Below are 21,817 nucleotides of genomic sequence, written 5' to 3'. Positions count from 1 at the left end.
ATTCGGCTTGATAGAGCGATGCGTGGAGGGGGCTTGTCATGTCCCACGGGCAGGTCATAGAGGAAGCTTGGCAGAACTGATTTTTGCGATATGTGCATCAGTCGTAAAAGCCTCACAACCAATTTGTCAAAAAATGTGCGGCCAGGACAGTTGAAGGCAGCGGGGCATTTTGCCTAACCCGATGAAAAAGCGTGCCCCTCCATCACTCTTCGTTCACAGCCCCGACTCTGTTGTGGCACTGTGCTGCAATGCAAAAGCCAATTTCATTACGTCCGCCTCGGATAGCTCGAGTTTCATTTAGCTGTTTGCTAAACGTTGTATGTGCACAGCAAAATGCAGAAACAAATATTGTTTCAAACCTCGTTGCTTTTATTTTGTTTTTGATCTATCAAAGCAGAAATGTATTTTCTTTCTGTTTATTTATGCTGTATTTCTTGCAGACACATCTCTGAGCATTCAGTAGGCAGCTCCCCTCTGACCTTGGCTATAGTACTGAATGGCAGCTTCTGACCAGCATAAAGTTGACCAGAGCTGACAGTGCAGTGTTACAGCCTCTGCACAGTTCAATGTCTACAGAGTGGACATGTCGAGGCCAAACATAGGAAGCAGAAAAAAAAACATGCAAGCTTTAAAAACTTGGGGGGCAGGGAATAGCTTCTGTCCCCCACACTGACCACACATTGTCTCCATTACAGCTCCTTAAATCTCTTGACTTTTATGTACTTCTAAATTTGCTAGTTTGGTCCTTTCTTTTTTTTTACTTATTAATGTGTGCTTCTGGTTTGTTTCCTGAACATTTGTGCAATTTTAGACAAGCAAAAATCTGCTGAGAAATGTCTTATATTTGTCTTGTGCACTTTATACGGCTATTTATGTCACCGTTTAAAGAACGCTAATGTTTTGTGACAGATGAGCATACAGGGGTTAGACTCAAACTAGAGCACGAGCAGCAAGAAGAAGAGAGAGAGCAAGAGAGAACGGGGGAAAAAGAGGAGGGAATAATAAGAAAAGGGCTAATATCTTTCCCCTTTCCAATCCAAATGTACAAAGTTAGAGGTTCTGTAGGAGAGAGAAAGGTTGTGCCTCTCCTGAAAGGTTTGCATTTGTAGAAATGAGGTGTCAGAGGAGGCAGGATTTCCTCAGGGCGCGGCACAACAAGAGCCCGTTTCTTATCACTTCCCAGTCCCAGACGTGATCTGCTTTGAATTCGCTAATGCTGAAAGAACCCCACAGACTCGAAGCCGGTTCAAGATGGAATCACGGCACACATCCCTGACAAACTGCCATCCACTGCATAAGGATTAAACAGCGACTGCTTTTCAAATCCCTACCAAAAGGAACTAATATATGCACTTAAATGCATGCAACAAAACTTCAGCCTCAGTTTTTTGATCCTCACATTTTGGGGTGTTTTGAGCTGTTTGTCAAGCCTGAAATATTCAGGTAAAAGGAGAAAATTGAGAAAGCGGAATCTGGAAAGACATCTTGAAAATGGAAGTAATTTTATTCCTTAAATGTTGATTGTGACATATTCATACCCCTTGAACTTTTTCAAACTTTGACAATTTTGTATCCTATTGGGATTTTATATGACAGAGCGACAAAGTAGTTATAAATGTGACATGGCAGGAAAATGATACAGGATGATTTCAGGGTTAAAAATCAGTACAGTGACTGTTTTTTCTCAATCTCCTTCAATCTGATACTCCCAAATAAAATCCATTGTGACCTTCATATCATGAAACTGCATGATGCAAACCAACAAGTACAACAGTTTGGTTTAAAGACGGGATTAAATAATGAACCTGAAAATGTAAAGCACAGTCTATACCGGAGAATCTGCACAGCTCTGGTCAGATGTGAACAAAATCAAACACTTTGACCTTCATGTAAAATGCTGCGCTATTAAAACTGCACCACAATAAAATGGTGGCAGCATCATGCTGTTGGAATGCTTTTCTCTCGGCAAGGCAGGGAAGCTGGTCAGAGCTGATATGGTAAGATAAATGGAATTAAAACTCTTTATAACAGACCAGTAAAACCTTTTGCTGCCAGTGGGACAAATAGAGCAGACATATTACCAGAGCTACAATGGGGTGTGTTGATCAAAGAATATTTGCTTAGGATGACCTAAGTCTGAACTTAACTCCAGCGTTGAGTCTTAAAGATTAATCTTCACAGTTTTAACATGACAACATATGAAAATGTGAAACGGATATGAATACTGCAAGGCACTGTGAAAGTGTAATATAGACCTTGTGAAAAGCTTTACATCTTGTAACATATAAATAGTGCTCACACGTCAGAATAGGTCCCTTAAAGATAATATTTCCTCTTACTTCTATTATGCATTTATTTGCCGTTTAGACATTTTGTAACATTAAAATAAATACATTAATTACAAACAATGAATTAGTTTTGATTTTAGGTGTTACTTTGCATTAATAATCCTTTTAAAGTCATATTAACCCAAATAGTTTTACACAGATTTTTCTTGCTGAATTATGTATAAGGTCTCAACGGGGAGAAATGTGACCATTAGCATATCTGATAGGAATGGTGGAGCCATTTTCCACCTCTCTCTGTCCTTGGAACTAGGCAGGGGGAAAAAAAACCTGACTGTTCGTCAATACCAGGTCATTTTATCCAAGCCCGGCTAGTTAATCTACACCATTCTAAAGTTTTGCTAATGACACTCTGAGGCGTCCTCGGTGTGATGGGAGGACCCAGAGGGCTCCAACACCAATATGAACATAGTCTGGCACTGTCTGGTCAACACAGGAATCCTTTTGATAAAAAAATAAAAAATAAAAAAACTAATTAGTAACACCTCAGACGTACCAATCTGAAATGAGACACCAGCAAGTTCCTTTTGAGAGTATTTAATTATGTTACCGTCTACACCTCAAGAATAGAAGAAATGTCATTAGGGCATTGACCTTTTGGCACTAACCGCTCTTCAAAGTTTGCTCAAAAAATAACGCCGTTTTTAACTACAATGTAAAGAAATATGAGTTGTAATGTAAAAGCACAGGTCACATTGAAAAAATCATAAAAAAGGAACATTGTTTTAACTGTTGCATTCTATTCAAAGTGTGGATAAAAAAATATACTATTCTGAAATTATCTTTCAGTCAGCTAAATGACAAATATAACCCAACAGGAACACGTTGCATCCATTTCCTATCCCCCGTATAAAGTCCTTTTCTCTCAGGGCCATTTGGAGAGCTAAGGCCACCATTTGAAAAATACTTACCTTGTTAAAAGAAAGTTAATGTCATATGCAATTATTTGACCCTTATGAATATTAAAGGTTCCCATCTCTGGCCTATTAAAAATGCATGTGGCATTGTGGTTGTTGATCACATTTAGAACGGCCATGCAAATTGGACTGTCTTCGCTGTCAAGGCCTCAGATGAATAATGTAGTTGTGTTGTATATTCAGGGACACACCATTGACAGTCAATTAACAAGTTTGATTGGTGTGTGAACTCATTCTTTTGAACTGTTAATTTTATGTAAATAGTATTCGCTCTTCCCTTCCGCAGTCTCTCCCCACCATCCACGACCTGCATGGAAACGGCAAAACCCAAGATCCCCAATTCCACCTCCCACTAAGAGTAACCAGAGTGGGATCCTTAATAATTGATTATCACACACCTGCTCGGTAGACGCTATGGGAATCTACCTTTAACAGTCAAGAGGCCCCCCTGCTTTCACCTTTTGATATTCAAATTGACAAATGATAGTTGGTCTTTATGAATTCAAAATGCAGCAAGCACTTTTTCATAGAAGAAGTTGTTAAAAGACTCTAGCCACACGTCCAACCTGATGGACCTCCTCTTTGTTGGAGTGGATATGATGGCATTTGATGGCTCATAAATGGAATGCCAATTGACAATTTGTTGTTGATGTGTGGGAGTCTGGCTTTTATGTTAGGCAGTCTCCGTAATGCAGACTCCTGGGCAGATCGCGCTAGCAGGTAAATGATCCGGTGATTGATCCAAATGGTTGAGAGCAGCGAGGGCCCTATCTTCCCTTTCACTCACACGTGCTTCTCTAATTCAGCTTCCCTCCATCTCCTGTCTCGTATACTGTCCCAGTAATTTGCAGCAGCAGAGATGGAAACTAAAGCTTCATCAAAGCTGACAAGTGAACCCAAGAGCTGAGGATAATGGTTAACCCATTCAATTATGGAAATACCAATGACATTGTCTGCTCTTTAGCAAAACAATTGTGTTGCTAGCATCTTGTTCTGTAAGTATTTTAAAGGGGAAAAAAAGAAGCAAAAAACAACTCGTATCACTGTATTTCAGAGTGATAAATCAGAGCATCTTGAAAGTATTAAATAATTAGCTTTGTACAATTACTTACAATTTTAAGTACTTTACAATTGTAATTACCTGCTAGCATTACAATTACCTGCTAGCACTACTTACAATTGTAACTAATTGTACAACACTGTTTTCTGAAGTAAAAGGAAGCACGGCTCCATAAATGGATGATGATGTTGCGTCTGTAATGCCACCGTCTGGAAATCTCTTGATGCTCTTTAGTCTTCTTGACAAAAATTCTCTTTTTAATAGGAATATGTGGGATGGATGTTGATCTCCTTATTGACAAAGCAGAAAAAGGGTAATACTGAGGTTTTTGCAACCATACAAGACAAAAGAGTGGCATGCTATATAGGTATGCTAAGACTTGATTTCAATGCAAGAACACAAAATACAAGATGTACAAGTATTGAACTTTTACTGCAAACTCACATTGGTGATGAGATAAAATTCCAAGATCTGGAATAACAGGAGTATCACAAGCTGATATTTATTGGCTTATCATTTTTGATATTAACCTTGGTAACTAGCCTGCAGTCAGTTGCTTGACAGACATAGATTAAGCATCTGATTGTTTGTTAAACCGCTCTGCGTCTACTTTTTTTCTTTCAACTGTCAAATAAAGGTCACTAGTGTGACAAAATAAAGAAAGGAAAACATTAAAGCAAAGACAAACTTCCTCTTTATTTGCCCAAACTTTTAATCAATCCATGCCCTAATTTTAAAAGTTTTTTTTATATATATGCTAGATAAAAAAAAACCCTAATCCTAAACCCCAACCCTACTAATACCACTTAAAAGTCTAACCTCCTTGGTGGGATCTGACATCTTACTTGTTCAAGCAGAGGAAGGTAATCGGTAAATAGCCTTGTTCATGCATCAGTTTATCCCTGCTAGAGATTTGCATGTCCTTGGCAGTCTCTGCAACTCTTAGCATACCTATAGCATCCATTTGCATTGTCCAGTACCCAGTGTCCAGCCGTAACGCTGTCCAACCTCAAATGCTGCCGATCTACTGTGTCTCTAAAGACCTGACCTCCTAATGCCACCCCTTACTCCGACTCGTCTGTCTGCATTAAGCAGATAGATTTTTTTCAGCTTCCATTATTCAAGACCTTAATTCTAACAGAGGCATTTAATGGAGAATTGAGCTTATTATCACATGGTTAATTATGCTTATGAATAACAGCGGCACCACTGAGGTATACTGGCAAGCATCTAACAGAATACCTGCTTGTATTAGACTTGTGAAATACGAGTTGTTGGTGATAAGATGCTGACAAATGAGAGAAGGAACCTGATAATTAATGTACTGCTAATGAAACATAGGCTTATAATTAATGTTAATTTCATTATGCCACATCTGTGAATGGTGTATTTTTGTTTTCTAAAACAAAGACTGTTTTTTCAGTTTCCAGTTTAAATTGTATGTTAATTGGAAAAAGAGGAATACTACTCTGACATCTTACTTGTTCAAGCAGAGGAAAGAAGTTAGAATTTTTTACTTGAATTGAATTTCTTCTGAAAATATCACTTATTTGCTTCAGTGGTTAACAAAAAAGATAACTTTTCATGTTTTCATTTATATTGGCCCATTAGCAATGTTATCATACTCCAACCAGTGATTGCTGGATTGACAATTTTTATAATTTTCCAAACAATCTTGAAATGTTTTGATCCAGGTTTTGGGGCTGATTTTCCGATTTTCCTCCAGGTTATTGAAAGGGTTATAAATCTTCTCATTAGAGGATTTCAACTTTGCTTTAAGAACTTTAATTAACAGTGTTCAAAATATTCAGCCTTCTTCCTATGAAATATTATTTATGTTTTGTATTTGAATAAAAAATGTGATGCTGTCAATACGGTTATACTTAAAATATGAAGTGTAAAGCCTTTATCTTATTTGTCCCAATAAAAATTAAGCAATAAATAAATCAAACTGAAAAAAAAAACCTTTGATTCCAGTCATAAGCCGATTTCTCATCGCGTCTCTAAGCATTTGTTTATCTCCGCTCAGTTTTATGGGTTCAATGTCCGACTTCTTCTTTTCATTTTTCTTGTCCAGGTAGATGAGCTGGTGTTCTGTGCAGGACAAATCCCTTTGGTCCCCTGCACCATGTCTTTGGTGAAAGCTGCCACCTCCGTAGAAGCTCAGCTGTCCTTCAGCCACGTGAAGAAGGTGCTGGAAGCTGTGATCCCCAACTTGACTCTGGCCCACGTTGTCCAGGCCCACTGCTACATCACCAGACACCAAGACGTTGCGACCATCAGAGCTGTGTGGGAGAGCATGCCGACGGCTACAGAGGAAGAGAAGGTCAGTCGCTGCCAATTGAAGGTTTTCACCATCAAATGCACAACTGTGGCTAAGCAGGGGATAAACGACTGTTTTATTATAGATGCAGAGGAAATATTGATCATACTGATACACTCATATATCGGATGAAGTTCATGTTTAATAGATTAAAAGATAAAAAATAAAATCATTCATCAAATAATAAAGAAGATAAACTTGCTGTGAAAATCACATTTTTCCAGAGACGCCTTTCAGAATTGTGTTTTATAGCGGGGGCACGTTTGACGCCCCTCTCTGCTCCCGCGAGACCCAAGCCATTGCTACTGATATTTACCAGTGAGTGCGCTCATGAAAAGTTGATGATGTGGGAAACCCTGGTGTCTTTGATAATGCAGAGCTTGGCACAGAAGCAGATGTCTTCCTCAGAGCCCTGCTAATCCTTTGCCCCCACACACCATTTTGGAGCAGCGTTCAAGTCTCAGAGCAGCTTATCCCCCCCTCCTCCTTCACTCGTCTCCTCTGCCACCGCCCTCCACCCTTTGCTCCGTTCTCCGCGCTGGCTTACAACCCTTGCTCCGTACTTCTAATAGGGGCTTCAGTCTCCCTTGGCAGCCGTTCTCCTCCCACAGTAATCTGTCTAACCATGGGAATAGGACCTCTGGGAGAGATGCAGGAGCCCACCTCCAACATGTGGTTTGTTGCAGCACAGAACACTGCTGAGGACCGGGGGGAGAATGTCAACTTTATGTCACTTCTTAGCACATAATCAAGTTAAACTATATGTAAAACTGTAATCATATTTAAAGTTAGTAATCACGTTCACACGGCTTTGACATGTTTGATGGAAATTTCAACGTTTCAAAACTTGTGCATGTGCTTCATAGACTGGTATGTTTAGGGGATTTGACACAGTTTGCCACACTGGAAATTACAGTTGCATAAAGAAAAATATATATCAAAAGGCTCGTTGGTGCAGATCAGATTTAACATATAAATGCAAAAATATTCATACTTCTTGAACTGTTTTGTAATGTTTTCACACTTCAAACTAAGTTTGAGTGTATTTTACTCAAAACCTTTCCGCGATCGACATATTGGGCACCCCTGTTCTAGATGATCCCAATAACATTAACCCTGGTTTTGGAATAGATAAAGTAGAAAACAATACGTTTCTAGAATGTTCTTCCCAAAATCCCACCACAACCCCGGTGAAAATTTGGGAGCTGTGCTTAAAAAACTACTTCCAAACAATTACACTTTATTGTCAAATTGTTTGCATTTTATATATTTGTAATGTATATTTTGTTATTTCTGTCTCATTGTTTTGTCTATATGATGCGTGCTGCCGGCTGTCTTGGCTAGGTCACCATTGTGAAAGAGGATTTTATCTGGTTAATAAAAGCTTTGATAAAAAAGAAAATTATTAAGAATTATTCAAATAAATAAATCCAAATACAAAATTAATTTGACCTTCATGTTTATGGCTAGTATATTTAAACTTCTGAGAGGAACTGGCAATGCATCAAGTTATTTGGATCATTGAGAAAAATTGAAAAAAACTATGGCCTGTGCATGTAACACTTACTTAGAATATCAGAAAGCAAACATATTCCAGACAGCGTCTCTGTGTGGATGATGTTTGGAGCAGAAATGCCTGGCTCGTCTTTGAAGCCACAGGGTTCCATAGTTGTTGTGCGTTGATAATTTCTCTAATCAGGTGGATGAAGAAGCTTGCGGGGTTAATTGGGAGCATACTGGAGTCGCTACATGTGTGAAATTGTATTTACGCCGCATTAAACCACAAAGAGCCTGTTTGTCAGCATGCATGCAAGAACGTTCGATGAAACGGGGGATATGCATGTATGTAAAAGCCAATAAATGTTTTACCTCCATCTCGTTTTGAATTTCTAAATCAGGTGTTTAAATTAACACATTATTTTTATCCAAAACAAATCCCCCTTTTCTTTATGGGTCCGAGCTGAAATTAAGTATGAAGCTTCTTCTCTGAATAGACGGTGAAACTAGTTATTTCTGCAATATAAAAAATGGCCACATAATTATAAACTCTTTTACACCCCACTGGCATCTGTGCGTTTCATTTACACAAACAATCTAACAAGCCTCAGAGTGGAATCTGAGAAAAGCCAGTGAATAAAACAGTGAATTGGGGAGGGGGGGAGGGGGGGGTTGTATTATAGCAGACTGACAGCACTACAGTAAGTGCTGAGACATAAGAAGCACATGCTGAAGGCATCCTGCTGGGCAGGAAATGTAGGGGAACTGGCTAAGCTGTGCAGCCCCATCAGCTCCCTGCTGTTCCCCTCCTTTACACCACTTCCTTATTACCGTGTTTACCGTTCGGCTTTCATGCCTATCGGCCCTCCAACCCACCACACGCTCCAGGCACATGGGCACAAGTTGGAGGGAAGGATTGGGGAGGTGGGAGGGGGCGAGGAAAAAGGAAAACAAACATAAAGAGAAGCAGGTCACGCCCCATCAGGGTAGGGAGGTGAACACAGCAGATTCAGACTGTATGTGCTTTTACCTTGCTACCTACAGAGTGAGGCAGAGCACAGGGGGAATGGTGCATGCCCTGGAACTGAAGTGGCATGAAGTAATGAGATGGATTGTGTTAAGTGGCTAGCGAGGAGTAGAACAGAGCGCTTTGAATACACACACGCACACATACGTAAACGCACACACCCTTGCCACCTGCCAGCCCTTGCAACTTGCCTCTCCAGCACTCAGGCTCCATCATATATCAAACATTTTGTCAGATTAGGGTTAGGGTTAGGGTTAGGGTAACCCGATGATGATCTACCCGATGATGATCGGGTAGATCATCATCTGATCTACCCGATCAGATGATGTCTGATCGGGTAGGAATAAAAGTTCTTTTTTCTCTCTCCTTTTTCATAAACTTTGATATGTAGAGTAACAGAACTGTGTACACCGATCCAGGGATGCACACGGAAACACTCATAAGGTGTATGCTATTAATTCTGAAAGTCGTTCCTTCGAACATTTAAACTTTTATTGATTTATCAGATGGAGTTCAAAACGTTTCTTTTTTTCTTTTAATGTTCGTGATAACAGCTTATAGCAAATTAAAAACCTAAATTTTAGTTTTTCAGAAAATTCCTTTATTACATAGGACCGTTAAAACCTTTTATTTAATTCAGAAATATTATGTCATGGCCTACACAATCACAGGATAGAATGGTGGTGTGACAGTTTCCCACCAGACAGTCATCAACACCCTTCACAAACTAACTGACCCTTCAGTGTGCTGCAGCAAATCATATAAATGGAAAGTTTTGTGGTAGGAAAAACTGCAGTATAAAAATATGCACAACCATGGATAAACACATTCTTGAAATAATCAATGGAGTCAGTTCTCTAATAGCCACTACACACAAATGTATCCAGGAGATGGACTACATTCATTTCTTATGTCAAGTCACTCCTGGAGACAATGTCAGAAGGATCTTACCTGTACAAAAGGCAGAAAAGACTGGATTGCAAAATGAGCCCCGATCGACTACAAAGCGTATATCACACAGTTTAAGAACAAGCTTTTTAGTCAGCTAGTTATCTTACTGTTGCGCTTTTGTATCAAATAGTCAAACTTTTTGATGATATTCCTATTCACTGAGATGCACCTGGTACATTTTGATTCACAGAACTGTTGGGTGAACTTCCCACATCATGTTGAATCGCGGTAGGTAGGTAGGGGGTAAAAAAAAAAAATAATAAGGAAAGAAAGAAACGAGAACTGATGTAAGCTTATCCGACAGCTCTTATAAAAAGTCAGCAACTGTGCTGTGGCAATAAAATCCTGCCAGAGGCTGAAGCACTATGCTGAAGTCCTCAAATCCCCCTCACAGGCTGCCGGTTGGGTATAGTACCCTGGCACTCAAGGCCTGCAGGGTGGCCTTTAAGCCTGGCTGAGCAAGAACTCCCCGTCCTGTCACTTCTCTCACTACTTTGCACTCTGTTCCATGTTCAATCACTATTGACAAGTGCTGGAGCTGTTCCCTCCAGGAGAATACCTAGCCAGTGCCAGAAGTGCTAATATAACATTTATCAAAGCGCTGGACACGTATATGTGCTGTCACTCTGCCTGACACGCAGACCGGTCGGTGCTGACATGGCTATTGTTGTGGGCTTCTTTGATTCCACTACAAACAAGCTCTCTTCAAAAAAAAAGAAAAAACAGCCAAGTACAGATAGTCCTCAGCAAGCCCACTCTTACATGCTCATTAAAAAAAAACACACTGATTTCTGTTTTTGTTCTTTTAGTTTTTGCCAGGGTTTGCTTAAGTTTAATCTAAAGCTAAGTGCTGCTTCGGCAGCAGATTGGGTCATGACAAGCCTCCGTCTCGTGAAGGGACAAAAGGACCATCATCTGGTCTTGTTAATGATTTCTTTATATTTTTTGTGTGTGTGTGTGTGTGCATGCGTGCATGTGTGTGTGTATGGGTGTGTGTGTGCGCATGCGAGTATCAAAATAAAATGTAAGTAACCTGTTATTATTCTGCACTTACGAAGTAGGGTGTAAGTGGATGAAAATTGATCCAGCAAATTGAAAAGGGGGTTAAGTGTTTTTGCCCTATCGACTCCGATTGGAATGACGGTTACATAAAACACTCATTTTTCTCCCATTAGCAGATGAAGCCGCAGCCAAGTATCATTAGAAGGCCACGTTGTAACACTGCTCCAAGACATTTTGTTTTTGATAATGGCCCTTCCATCCAGAGGAGAAGAAAGAAAATAAAGATATTTCACCCCCAATTGATAAAATTGAGCGTCTAAATGTGGGCGATGAAACATGTTGTGAATGATCTCCTCAAAAAGGTGAGAAGTCATCTCAGGGAATCTGTCATTTTGCCAAATGCACCTAAAAAGAGAATTGGGTTTTGTTTGCGGTTGCAGACGCTGGATTCCTTTTGAATTGTTTGCACACTATCATTACCAAGGGTCATTTCACAGTCTCATGTTAATTGATAGGCTGTCAATCTGTCAAGCAAAAAGCCCGTCTTAGTGCTGTGTGGCAGTGTTTTTCTGATGGGCTTTATAATAACGCTGATGGGTTAGTGCTTATGTTCAGAAACTGCAACATGCGTCTCAGCAGGAGGGCCGTGCATTTGATTGATTGTAGTCTGCGGTAAAACACACAGTATATCATTTCCCATGAGGTTTATTTGAATACCATCTGTCGACTTGCAGGAGTTGCTGTGGGAATCTGAGATCAAACTTGCGCCACTGCTGATTGTCGTGATACCTGCCCTGCCCAAGGACGCCGCTGTGGAGCTTCATGTGACTGCAGTGAATGATGATCCCGCCAGAAGAACTTCCCGGCATGCTACAACAAAGACGGCGTGCGGATCCATACGGTGCCACACCGTGTTGTCTGCTGATGGTAGCAGCGCTTCGCTATCACTTTCGATGGTCGCCTGCGGGGGCAACCTGGGAATCGCTGATGTGAAAAGCATCACAGAAGAGCTTGGCACGGCTTTCATGAAGGCCACAAAGGCGATGGAGGCCGAGCTGGTACCGCAGTGTGCAAGGGTGTTCTACAAGTGCAGCTCCTCACCAATTCAGCAGATAGTCCAAGGTATGCCTCTAATGATCCTACCACCACTCAGCCATAACATAAAAGGTGCAGTTATGGTGGGGAAACTACAGGGCCACCACCCGTCAGCGTTTCTAAAATTAGGACTGGTGCAATATGGCATAAAATAAAAAATCTCAGATTTTAATTTATTTATTTTTCCGTCACTTTTTTCCCTTAAAAAAGATACAAAATTACAGAAAATAGCTTAAAAAAATCACTTGGAACTATAGAAACCTGAGAAGTGCTTTGGTGAAGGAAATTTGATTAATCAATAAGCCTGTAGGATAATGTGATTTCTTCGATTTATTTTTTGTTTGATGGAGTAGGGGCAACGCTTCTTGACTACACGCTCCATACAGTCAGGAGACAAACTTCAATGAAATGAGACGTTTCTTTTCGCTCTTATTAAAATGGACTTTAAAGAGGAGTAAAGGTTGAAACTATAACTTATAAAACCTCAACATACCTTCATACAAGCAACTGGCCCATTTTGCTGTCAAAATGTCTCTTATGTGTGGGCCTTAAACTTTCGGTCAGTGGGTCTCAAACCTCATAGGCATAGCCCCACTGTTTTATAAATTCAAGAAAAAAGTTTAATAAAGTTTTAAGAGTTTAATTTTAAATGAAGAAAAAAGAAACACAAATTAAATATATAATAATAACAATATATTGCCATAAATGTTTTGATTTCATGCACATAAATTAATTTCTGTCGCATTCTATAAGTTAGCACAAATATTTTTACAGTGGTAATTCTGGCGAATTCTCTGTTAAGATTTAGGAGTGTGTTTACGTAAATTTTTTGATCATTCTTCCAGGAGAACATGTGTGAGGTCAGACACTGATGTTGGACAAAAAAGCTTGTCCCAAAGTCTCAATCCTAATTCATCCCATTGTATTCTATTGGATTGATTTTATGCAAACTAGTCAAGTTTCTAATCTCCAAACCTGCTCATTCATGTCCTTGAACAACTTGTATTGTTCACATGTTTCTGCTGGAGGTGACACGATTGCTTATTGGTTACAGTTCAGTTATATAAGTCACCTTAAACCTCCAATGTGTGTTATAAAGCCTTAAAAGCTGAATGAGATTTGATTAATTTTAAGATCCCTATTCATTGCTGAAAACTGTCCGATTGAAGAGATCACCTTGAAACAAAGCAACTTTTATGCAGAGTTGGATCAAGCCAACTTTGAAAGGAAGTAGGGAGCGGCTGTAATTTAGCACTTGTAATCTTTATGCTTTGGTTGGTAGTTTAAAAAGTACAATGAAAGTTGACAGAGACTTTGTAAACTTGAACCACAGGGAGTGATGGGATTTCCTTGGGTCAAGAATGGAGAACCAGATATATAAATTTGCACCTCAACTTTTAAAAAAGGCTCCAGCAGCTGTCCACTTGCAACCCTTTGTTTCACAAATATTTGCCGCATGATGAGGCACTTGACTTCAAACACTCATAAAAGTGTTTGGAAAACTTGAATTCACTATATAGATCTAGTTTCTTCAACACATCCCTATAGATTTCGGGTCACATCAGCAAGTTACACTTCCATCTGTTAGATTTCCACTGTGACATGCTAAACCAGTGGTCCCCAACCTTTTTATTACCGCGGACCGGTCAAGACTTGGAAATTTTGCTGCGGCCCGGGGTGGGGAAAGGGGGATGGACAGTCAGATAAGGCTTCTGCATGTTGGTGTTCCCGCTAAATTCTGAATATACCCAATTTGGGTTGTCTTGGCCTTTTTATCGCAGCATGTGGGGTTTTCCCTGACTGGGAACGAGAACACAACCTGCTGAATGTGTCAGGTAGCCAATCAGAAAGCGCGGTGACGTAAGAACAAAGGGAAATCCCAAACAGCTGACATATCGCGCAACTGTGAGTCCGGTGGATATTGGAGATGATATGTGGAAATGTTTATTATTATATGTAAAGGTCATTATTATATGTTTATGTTTATTCAATTAAAAATGTTAACTATGAAAAAACATAGTCACCTAAAAATCATAGTGCAGCAAATAGAGCGGCTGCTCCCGTCCGTCGTCTTTTATCCACCGCCTTTTCTTTTTGTTACGTCTTTTATGTCTTAAAATGACTCCACAAACTATCACTATTGTTTCTACATCATCATCCGTGTTTGGTTATTCTAAATTCCGGTATGCTATGTTGGAAGTTTTGTGGATTTTCTACTGGAATCGGGATGTTCCAGAAGAAAATCGGGATGTTCGTGACTGGAATCGGTTCCACGAACCGAACAGCCACACGGCAGTTCGTGTCTCCTGCCGTGTGGCTGGAGACACGAACCAATCGAACCTGTTGTACTTTTATCAGCTCTGTGGTCACAGAGGTTTGGAGAATCGGCCGACAATTCTTAAATCTTTCCGTCTAAACCAGACTTAAGACTCACAAGCTCTACTCATCTCCTCTCGACCGCAGCCCAAACGCTCTGACTCTGGTCACTATTGTAACGTTTACATATCCCTTCAAAATAAGATACAGATGCGCCACAAAAACGAAAATTTTAATTCACTATAATGACTAACGAGAGCCCTGAGCTTGTTTCTCTGCAACGAGACGGTCCCATCTGGGAGTGAAGTGTTGCTTATATGCACAGCGTACTTGGTCTCTACGTGGTGAAGCAGTTTGAAGCTTCATTGCTTTATTAGCAGTCGGTCGCCGCATGTTACGCAGAGCGGGCTTGTAATGTACTCACCTACCGGTCTGGGATAAATCCATTCTCCTGTCTCTTCTCTGGCTTTTTCCCCTTCGCAAAGAAACTTTCCAAAGACATCTGATCTGTTTCTTACTCATTTTGCTGCTTGTGGGCTCAGCGTTGGCGCGCAAGAAACCGAGAGAATCCGGTTAAAGGATTTTCAAAATAAAAGATCCTCCAGACTCAAATAATACATAAAACGGAAATATTTAATTATTTCTTGCGCGGCCCGGTACCAATAGGTCCACGGACCGGGGGTTGGGGACCACTGTGCTAAACCACCAACAGATATTGTACTTTGTTAAACACAAACATGTGTCTGAATACAAGAACAGAAGGTTTTCCAGTAGAGCTTTAAATTGCAACATCCTTATTCTCTTCACCTGTTGGCGATTTATTATCTATCTCTGATTGTTGTTCATGCCAGATTTAAAGTGATCTAATGCTTTCACTTGCAGAGAGGATTAATCCCATAGAAGCCTTCCTGTTAAGTATAACACTCATGACACGTTCCGCTTTTGCAAGTTGAGCTCCATAACACTCTTTTAATGGAAGCGACGTGACAACCTCTCTTGCTCTGCGTTCTGTTTTCAGAAAAAGTTTGAGCCGACATTAGTTAAGCCATATCATAAAGTATTCAAGGAAACAGCCTCCCCAGAGGATCTCCTCTTCTTCCTGTGTTTAATTATCGTAAGCCATTTGTTGTGTCTTCGGTGTGTACAGTAACCCAGGCAGCTGGCACAGTCTTTTGTCATCATTACACTTTTATACGCCGCCATCTCCGGCTCCCAGGATTCTAGGATCTCGTCGAGGCGAAAACGCAGAGCGGTGTTTGTTTTATCCTGAAAGATGTTCTCTGTGAGAGGAAAGGGCGACGAGCACATCGATCACACGAGCTCGGCTGTCAGGCCGTCACCAGAGCAGTCAATTAGCATTTCTGAATCTTTGCCAAACCAGTTGCCTTTCAGTCATTTTTTTACTTTGGCGTAACTTATCATTCTCGCAACGTCGAGTTATGGTAACCAGTAGTGAATAGAAGAAGGTCAGCGTGCTCAGAATGCGTCTTAAAATGCATGACAGTGAGCCGGTGCTATTTATGTTGTCGACTAATTATATTCCTGCTACTGAGTATTTATGATGCTTGTCAATCTTTTTCCTCAGACATTCACAACAGGAGATATTCAATAAAAATATGATTACAATGTTTCCTTTTTAAATCCATATTTGTACATTATACTGCAATAAAAGTAGGGCTTAGCTTTAAATCTGTTTTTTTTTATTTTTATTATTATTAACAGCCATATCCTAATCCTTCACATGTATGTTTCTTGGATTATGGACGGCACAGAAAGCTCCCCTAAAACCATTTATTGACTCATTGCCGAGATGAAATCGGTTACCTTCTGATGCTTACACAGCCAGGCCCTGCGAGCTTACCCGCTGGCATCTTCATGGGTCAAAGCTGATGCTCATTGGGTGATAAATCCAAAAAAGTCAAAGGGGGAAAAGTAACACCTCTGGCGCCAGCAGTCACTGCCTTGCTATTGTCGCTGTCACTGCAGGGACGTACAGCGGACCGAAATGTGACTGCACAGCCCCTCCTTGTTTTGCTCGCTGTAAGATTCACAGATGATAGACGTGGCATATGGCTCAAATGAAACCTTTAAACATCTTGTCTCAACTTGTTACTTACGATAGAAAGGGCTTTTCTTTTTCCCAAGATACGACCCCACAGCTTAATAAAATCTTCAGCATTTTTTTTTTTTTTTATAAATTATCAAAATAATACCTTGTGATTATTATAGGAGCTTATACATAATAATACAAAATAATTTTGTGTTCTAATAGATTTAATAACTACATTTCCTCGCAAAACTTCAGTGTATCTTATTGGGAGTTTCTGTGATAGACAAACACAAGGTGAAAAGTGAAACATCTGTCAGTATGAAGGCCTCAGAGGTTTTTAGAGAATGGTCAGAGGAGCATAACCAGATATGTCAAACATAAACAACTGGAGAGACCTGAAGGAGGGTGAAGTTATAACGCAATACCAGTAACTCTGGAGGAGCTACTTAGATCGACAGCCTAGGTAGAAGCATGTGTTGGCAGGATATTTATTAGTCATACATTAAGCGAATCTGGCTTTTATTGAAAAGTGGTACGAATAAAACCTTCATTGAAAGAAAGTCGTAAAAATCTTGTTTTGACTTTGCCACAAGCTCTATAGGGGACACACCAAGTATGGAAGAAGGTAATCTGGTCAAATGAGACCAAAACTGAACTTTTACAGCTACATATAAAGCCCTACGTGTGACAGACAACTGCCTTTGCACATCATCCCGAACACCCCGTCCCTACAGTAAAACATGGTGGTGGCTGGGTCATGCTGGTTAGACAGGGAGAATGGTCAGAGTTTATAGAAAAACTCTCATCAGTTAAATACTGGACAATCCTGAACAAAAGCCAGTTAACGGCTGCAAGAGACTCGAGCCTGGAGATTCATACCTGTTGGACAACGACACTGAGCTTACAGCCAGAGCGCTAGAAGCGTTACGCATAAATGAAAGAAAATTTGCAGATGACATTATAGTGAAAGGTGGGTCTCTGAATTATTCACTCACTGGAGCTAAATACAAATGCATACCACACTTTTCAGATCTTTGATTTTAAAACAGAAACTTTTGCTTTGAAATGCTTTTCCTTCCTGTTGCTAAATCCAATCAAATTGCTGGCTAGCTTTTAACACATAAGGTGTATAACCTAAACCCTTTAAACCTCAAATTTTTGTGCAGACTATCTATACAAAATGGCTAAATTTTGTATAGATACTGATGTTTTCTGTATTAGTACAGAAAACATAAGTAGAAATCAAATGGATAATATATGTAAATGTTGGTTTCAGACTGATTAGAAAAGATAAAATGATTAACAAAGACAAGCTGTTCTTTGCATGTTTATGCTTACATTAATTTGGGATGTTGTTTTATTTTATTTTGTCTCCTAATACCCCCTAGTAAAAGAGCACATAGAGTACATTTGAGTGAAATTCGAGCACATCGAGAGGTTTTAAAAAAGAGAGCTGCCTTTCCTCTGATTTCACTAATAAAGATTTTTTAAAAAGGAAACAATAACACAAAATCGCATGGTCACTCATGTCACCTTCACCCCCCTCGTTGTCTCCCTTTTATAAACACGGACCTGCCGGTGAGTACAGTCACTGAAAGTACTTCAAAGAGAGAGCAATTATTTCCCATCCGGTAGTACAAAGATTAAAACATTCAGACATTAAACAGACTCAGTGTGCAAGGTGTGATAAAGGGTTTGTTTCTTCTCCTAATAAAACCATCCTCAGTCTGTGATCTCTGCGGCCCACTCGGTTGTCAGCCAACTTTCTAAAGAGGACCTCCCCTTCCAACGACGCTCTGATAACACATATTTAGGCTTTTTATACCTTCCAAAAAGGTCCATGTTCAGTGGGGGCATTTTAAGCCATGGTGCGTATTAGCTAATTAGGGTTTGGGGTTCTTTGTGAGGGAATTCGCCATGCTGTGTGTGCATCAAATGAGAGAGAATGAGGCTTATTAACAGCCCAGCTGCTCCTGTAACCTCCGTGTGCTGACTTTACTTTCTGCAAGTTCGCACAAATGTCATAAAGTAGGACAGAGTAACAAAGGATGGTATTAGAAATGTGTTGCTTCTTTGCCTTTTAAGATTATAATGGAGATTATGCAGCTTGACGTTACTTACAACGTAAGCGTCACATCCGAGTCTCGTCCAGCATGTTAGAAGAGAAGAAAGGAGGCTGGACAGGAGACGGTGAGGCTCTTGTGACCAATTAGAGCAACATCCCAGCTGCCTGCTGCTAAACAGACAGACTGTCATCAGGCTTGGCTCTGATGTGCTTAGTGAATTCTCAAAAGTCCACAGCCCAATAGTCCGGCTGCAGACACAATAACATGTTAACAAACAGAGGATCAGTTGTACTGGCTTCCCCCAACGTTCACTACAGAGAGACGGTTTAGTGGAGAGTAAAAGGCAGCCATCGGCCTTTTAAACCTGAACTTAATGCTACCTCTCTGGTTGAAGGTTACACTGCCTTGAACATTTTCAGATTTTGTCACCTTGCTCCAGATCATTACTTGCTTTTATGTACAAACCAACAGAAGGTACATTAATGTGAAATGTTATATCGGGATTTTTTTTTTTTTTTACAAATGAAAAGCCTGAAAAGTGTGTTCCATCCAGCCCTCCTGAATTAATAGTTTGTGGACAAACCTTTTACTGCAATTAAAGACATGAGTTGTGAGGTATCTCTACCAGATTGACTGCGATAGACCATATTACTACTCTAACAGGATTTCCCATTCCGGCTGATAAAATAAACCCTCCCCACTGTATGATGTTGTCTCTAACGGGATGAAGGTGACGTGTTAGTATTCTTTCCCATTTAATGCTTTGCGTCAATCAAAAACATTCAGTATTAGCCTCATTAGACCTGAGCGCCATTCTCCACACGTTTGTGGCCTCGTACCTGGAGTGTGGCGAACTTTAGTGGGATTTCTTAGTGGGTCCGTTGAACAATGGCTGAAATGCGTGACTAATGGTGGTCCTGTTGACAGATTCTCCCACCTGAGAAGTGGATCTCAGCTCCTCTTCAAGAGTCACCATGGGCCTCTTTACCGCTTCTCTAAATATTCTTCTCCTCAACTAGTCTGTCAATTTAGGTTGGCTTGCACGTCCTGTGTCATACTCTTTATTTTTGAAAAAGAGCTGAGCAGTTCTCTATAAAATGTTCAAAGCTTGGGATGTTAAATAAAAACGAACCCGTCTTTAATCTTCTTCACTAGTGCATCCTTGTCTGCTGTGTCCTTTGACCTTCATGATGCTCTTTCTTCGCTGATGTTTAAGAAAAGTGGTGTTATATTGGCTTGAGTGGATTCTGTGAACTAATTAAGTGATTTCTGAATATAACTGACTTTCCTGGATCTTATTTAGGGGTGTCAAATTCAATAACATGTCAACATAAATTGACTATTGTTTCCCTTCCATTTAACAATAGTGCAGGTTTAGGTTAGGCTCCCATGATTTCTGTCTTTCACCTTCTCTCTTCTGTGCTATTTATATCTTACAGGACTTGAAGAAAGTTTACGGAACAGCTTAGGAGAATCCAGTCCATCTGTGGCCTTGGTTCCTGTCCTGGATCTACCCGACTCCCAGATCCTCCACTTGTCCTGCTGGCTCAGTTTATAAAAACACACCTGTAGTCAAGGGGGGGGGATTCCCCCCAATCCACATATGATTCAGAGACACTTTTCTGGAAAAGCTACTGGATAACTTTAGACTTAAAGAAGAACATAAATGAAGGGGGGAAGGGGGGGGGTGGAAATTTCCCTTTAGTCTTGACAGTGTTGACAAATGGAAAATGTGCAAGTGTGCAGCTGTAGGGATGTATTTACTGCACCCTTTGGAGTGTCTTTAATCTAACGGTGCATGCCAGAAAACTTCTTTCATTCCAGCAGGCAATAAACTCTCTCCCATGGTATCTTTCTGTTTCTGGTGGAGTTTCTCTGACACCGCTCATCACAGCTGAGCTTCACCTCTGACCCTGCCTGTGTCGGCTGCAGACCTAAAGATTTACTGTGTCATAGCTTCGGAGCCGTGCGTAATGTATTTGTATGAGGTGAGCGAGTTTCTCCCTCGTGCTCCACGGGGCACTGGGTGTGTTATTATTGTGTAATAGGCAATCAGTGCCAAGCACCTGAAAAGATTAAGCCTCTTTATGTTTTCTATTGATTCCAAGGCAGCCTGGTTAATGGAAGAAGGACACTAGGACACAAAGCTGCAGGGCAAGTGTGTGTCCTCTGCGTGTTGAGGGGGATGTCAACGGATGAGTTGCAACCATGTTGAAAGAAAATAACACCATTAACCATTGCGTCTGAAGCTTTTTTTTTTTTTCTTCTTGAAGATCATGAATTGTATTGATAATCTAAGTTTGAATGAATCTTCACTCTGACAATTCGCTCCAATGTGCTCTCAAAGTGGAGCAGGCTATTGATCTTTACCCACTACAGTGTTGCTTTGATTGTTGTCATCAAAAATTGAACAATAGAGGTAGCCAATAGAGCCTTCAGACTTTTATTGAGGGCTGGAAAAATACAAACAAGTAATTATTTATGGGAGCAAGCATTCTAGTCCTATATGTATCCCACCACTTTACTATTTATGCTTAAATTGTCGGTGTGTTGTAAGCAAAATCAAATTCCTTGTGCACCAACTTAGCCAAATAAAAGTGATTCTGATTGCTATTAATTCCACGCAAATACACATAATGAAAACAGAAATATGTCTGCTTACTTTTAGGAGATTTTACTTAACGTTGCGCCTAAACAGCCCAACAATTAGACCTCAACCCACTCTTTACATTTTAGCATTGTTTACCTAGTGCACAAAATTTAATTTTTGAATTATTGCCTTTTTGGAACCTCAATCGTACAATTTCAATGTTCTTTATATTAATTTGGATGACGTTTAAGGTCACAGCATTGGAGTCCATATGATTTCCAGTGTCCTACATGTTTTGGATATGACCGTTCCAGTAACATCGGATGGAAATGGCTTTAATTTACCTCCTTATCGTGGTTTCAAGTTCTGCAGGGGTTCTGCCAAGGCTTGGTTTCAGAATCACTACATAAAGTGAGTGTTGGAAAATATATGAATGTTAGAAGAGAATATTTGAATATATATATATATAGAATATATGAAACCTGTAGAACACCATATCAAGGGCTGAACAGGAGATATAACTGCTGCCACCACCATATTTAACAGTTGGCAAAAGTTACTTCTAGTTTGTCCGTGTG

The 21,817-nt window shown here is 40.2% G+C and overlaps 2 protein-coding genes across 6 annotated transcripts in view; one reads left to right on the top strand and one right to left on the bottom strand.

Moving 5' to 3' along the window:
* Positions 1–21,260, top strand: part of dph6 (diphthamine biosynthesis 6) — a 66,823-nt gene extending 45,563 nt beyond the window's left edge. For 3 of the 4 annotated variants that reach the window (XM_008399794.2, XM_008399795.2, XM_081603206.1), the window contains exons 13-15: positions 6,400–6,648; positions 11,857–12,244; positions 20,089–21,260. In XM_008399794.2, the coding sequence (XP_008398016.1) occupies positions 6,400–6,648; positions 11,857–12,244; positions 20,089–20,207 (756 nt within the window). In that variant the 3' untranslated portion in view covers positions 20,208–21,260. The remainder of the gene's footprint in view (positions 1–6,399; positions 6,649–11,856; positions 12,245–20,088) is intronic. The other variant, XR_532616.2, reaches the window with a different exon arrangement.
* Positions 1–21,817, bottom strand: part of cdin1 (CDAN1 interacting nuclease 1) — a 541,570-nt gene that overhangs the window by 318,874 nt on the left and 200,879 nt on the right. The gene's annotated exons all lie outside the window — the stretch shown is intronic.

Source organism: Poecilia reticulata, chromosome 22 (genome assembly GCF_904066995.2).
Source record: "Poecilia reticulata chromosome 22, P_reticulata-male-v2, whole genome shotgun sequence".
Lineage (NCBI taxonomy): Eukaryota > Metazoa > Chordata > Actinopteri > Cyprinodontiformes > Poeciliidae > Poecilia > Poecilia reticulata.
The sequence above is the reverse complement of the archived record's forward strand: the minus strand, read 5'-3'. Positions and strand labels throughout refer to the sequence as shown.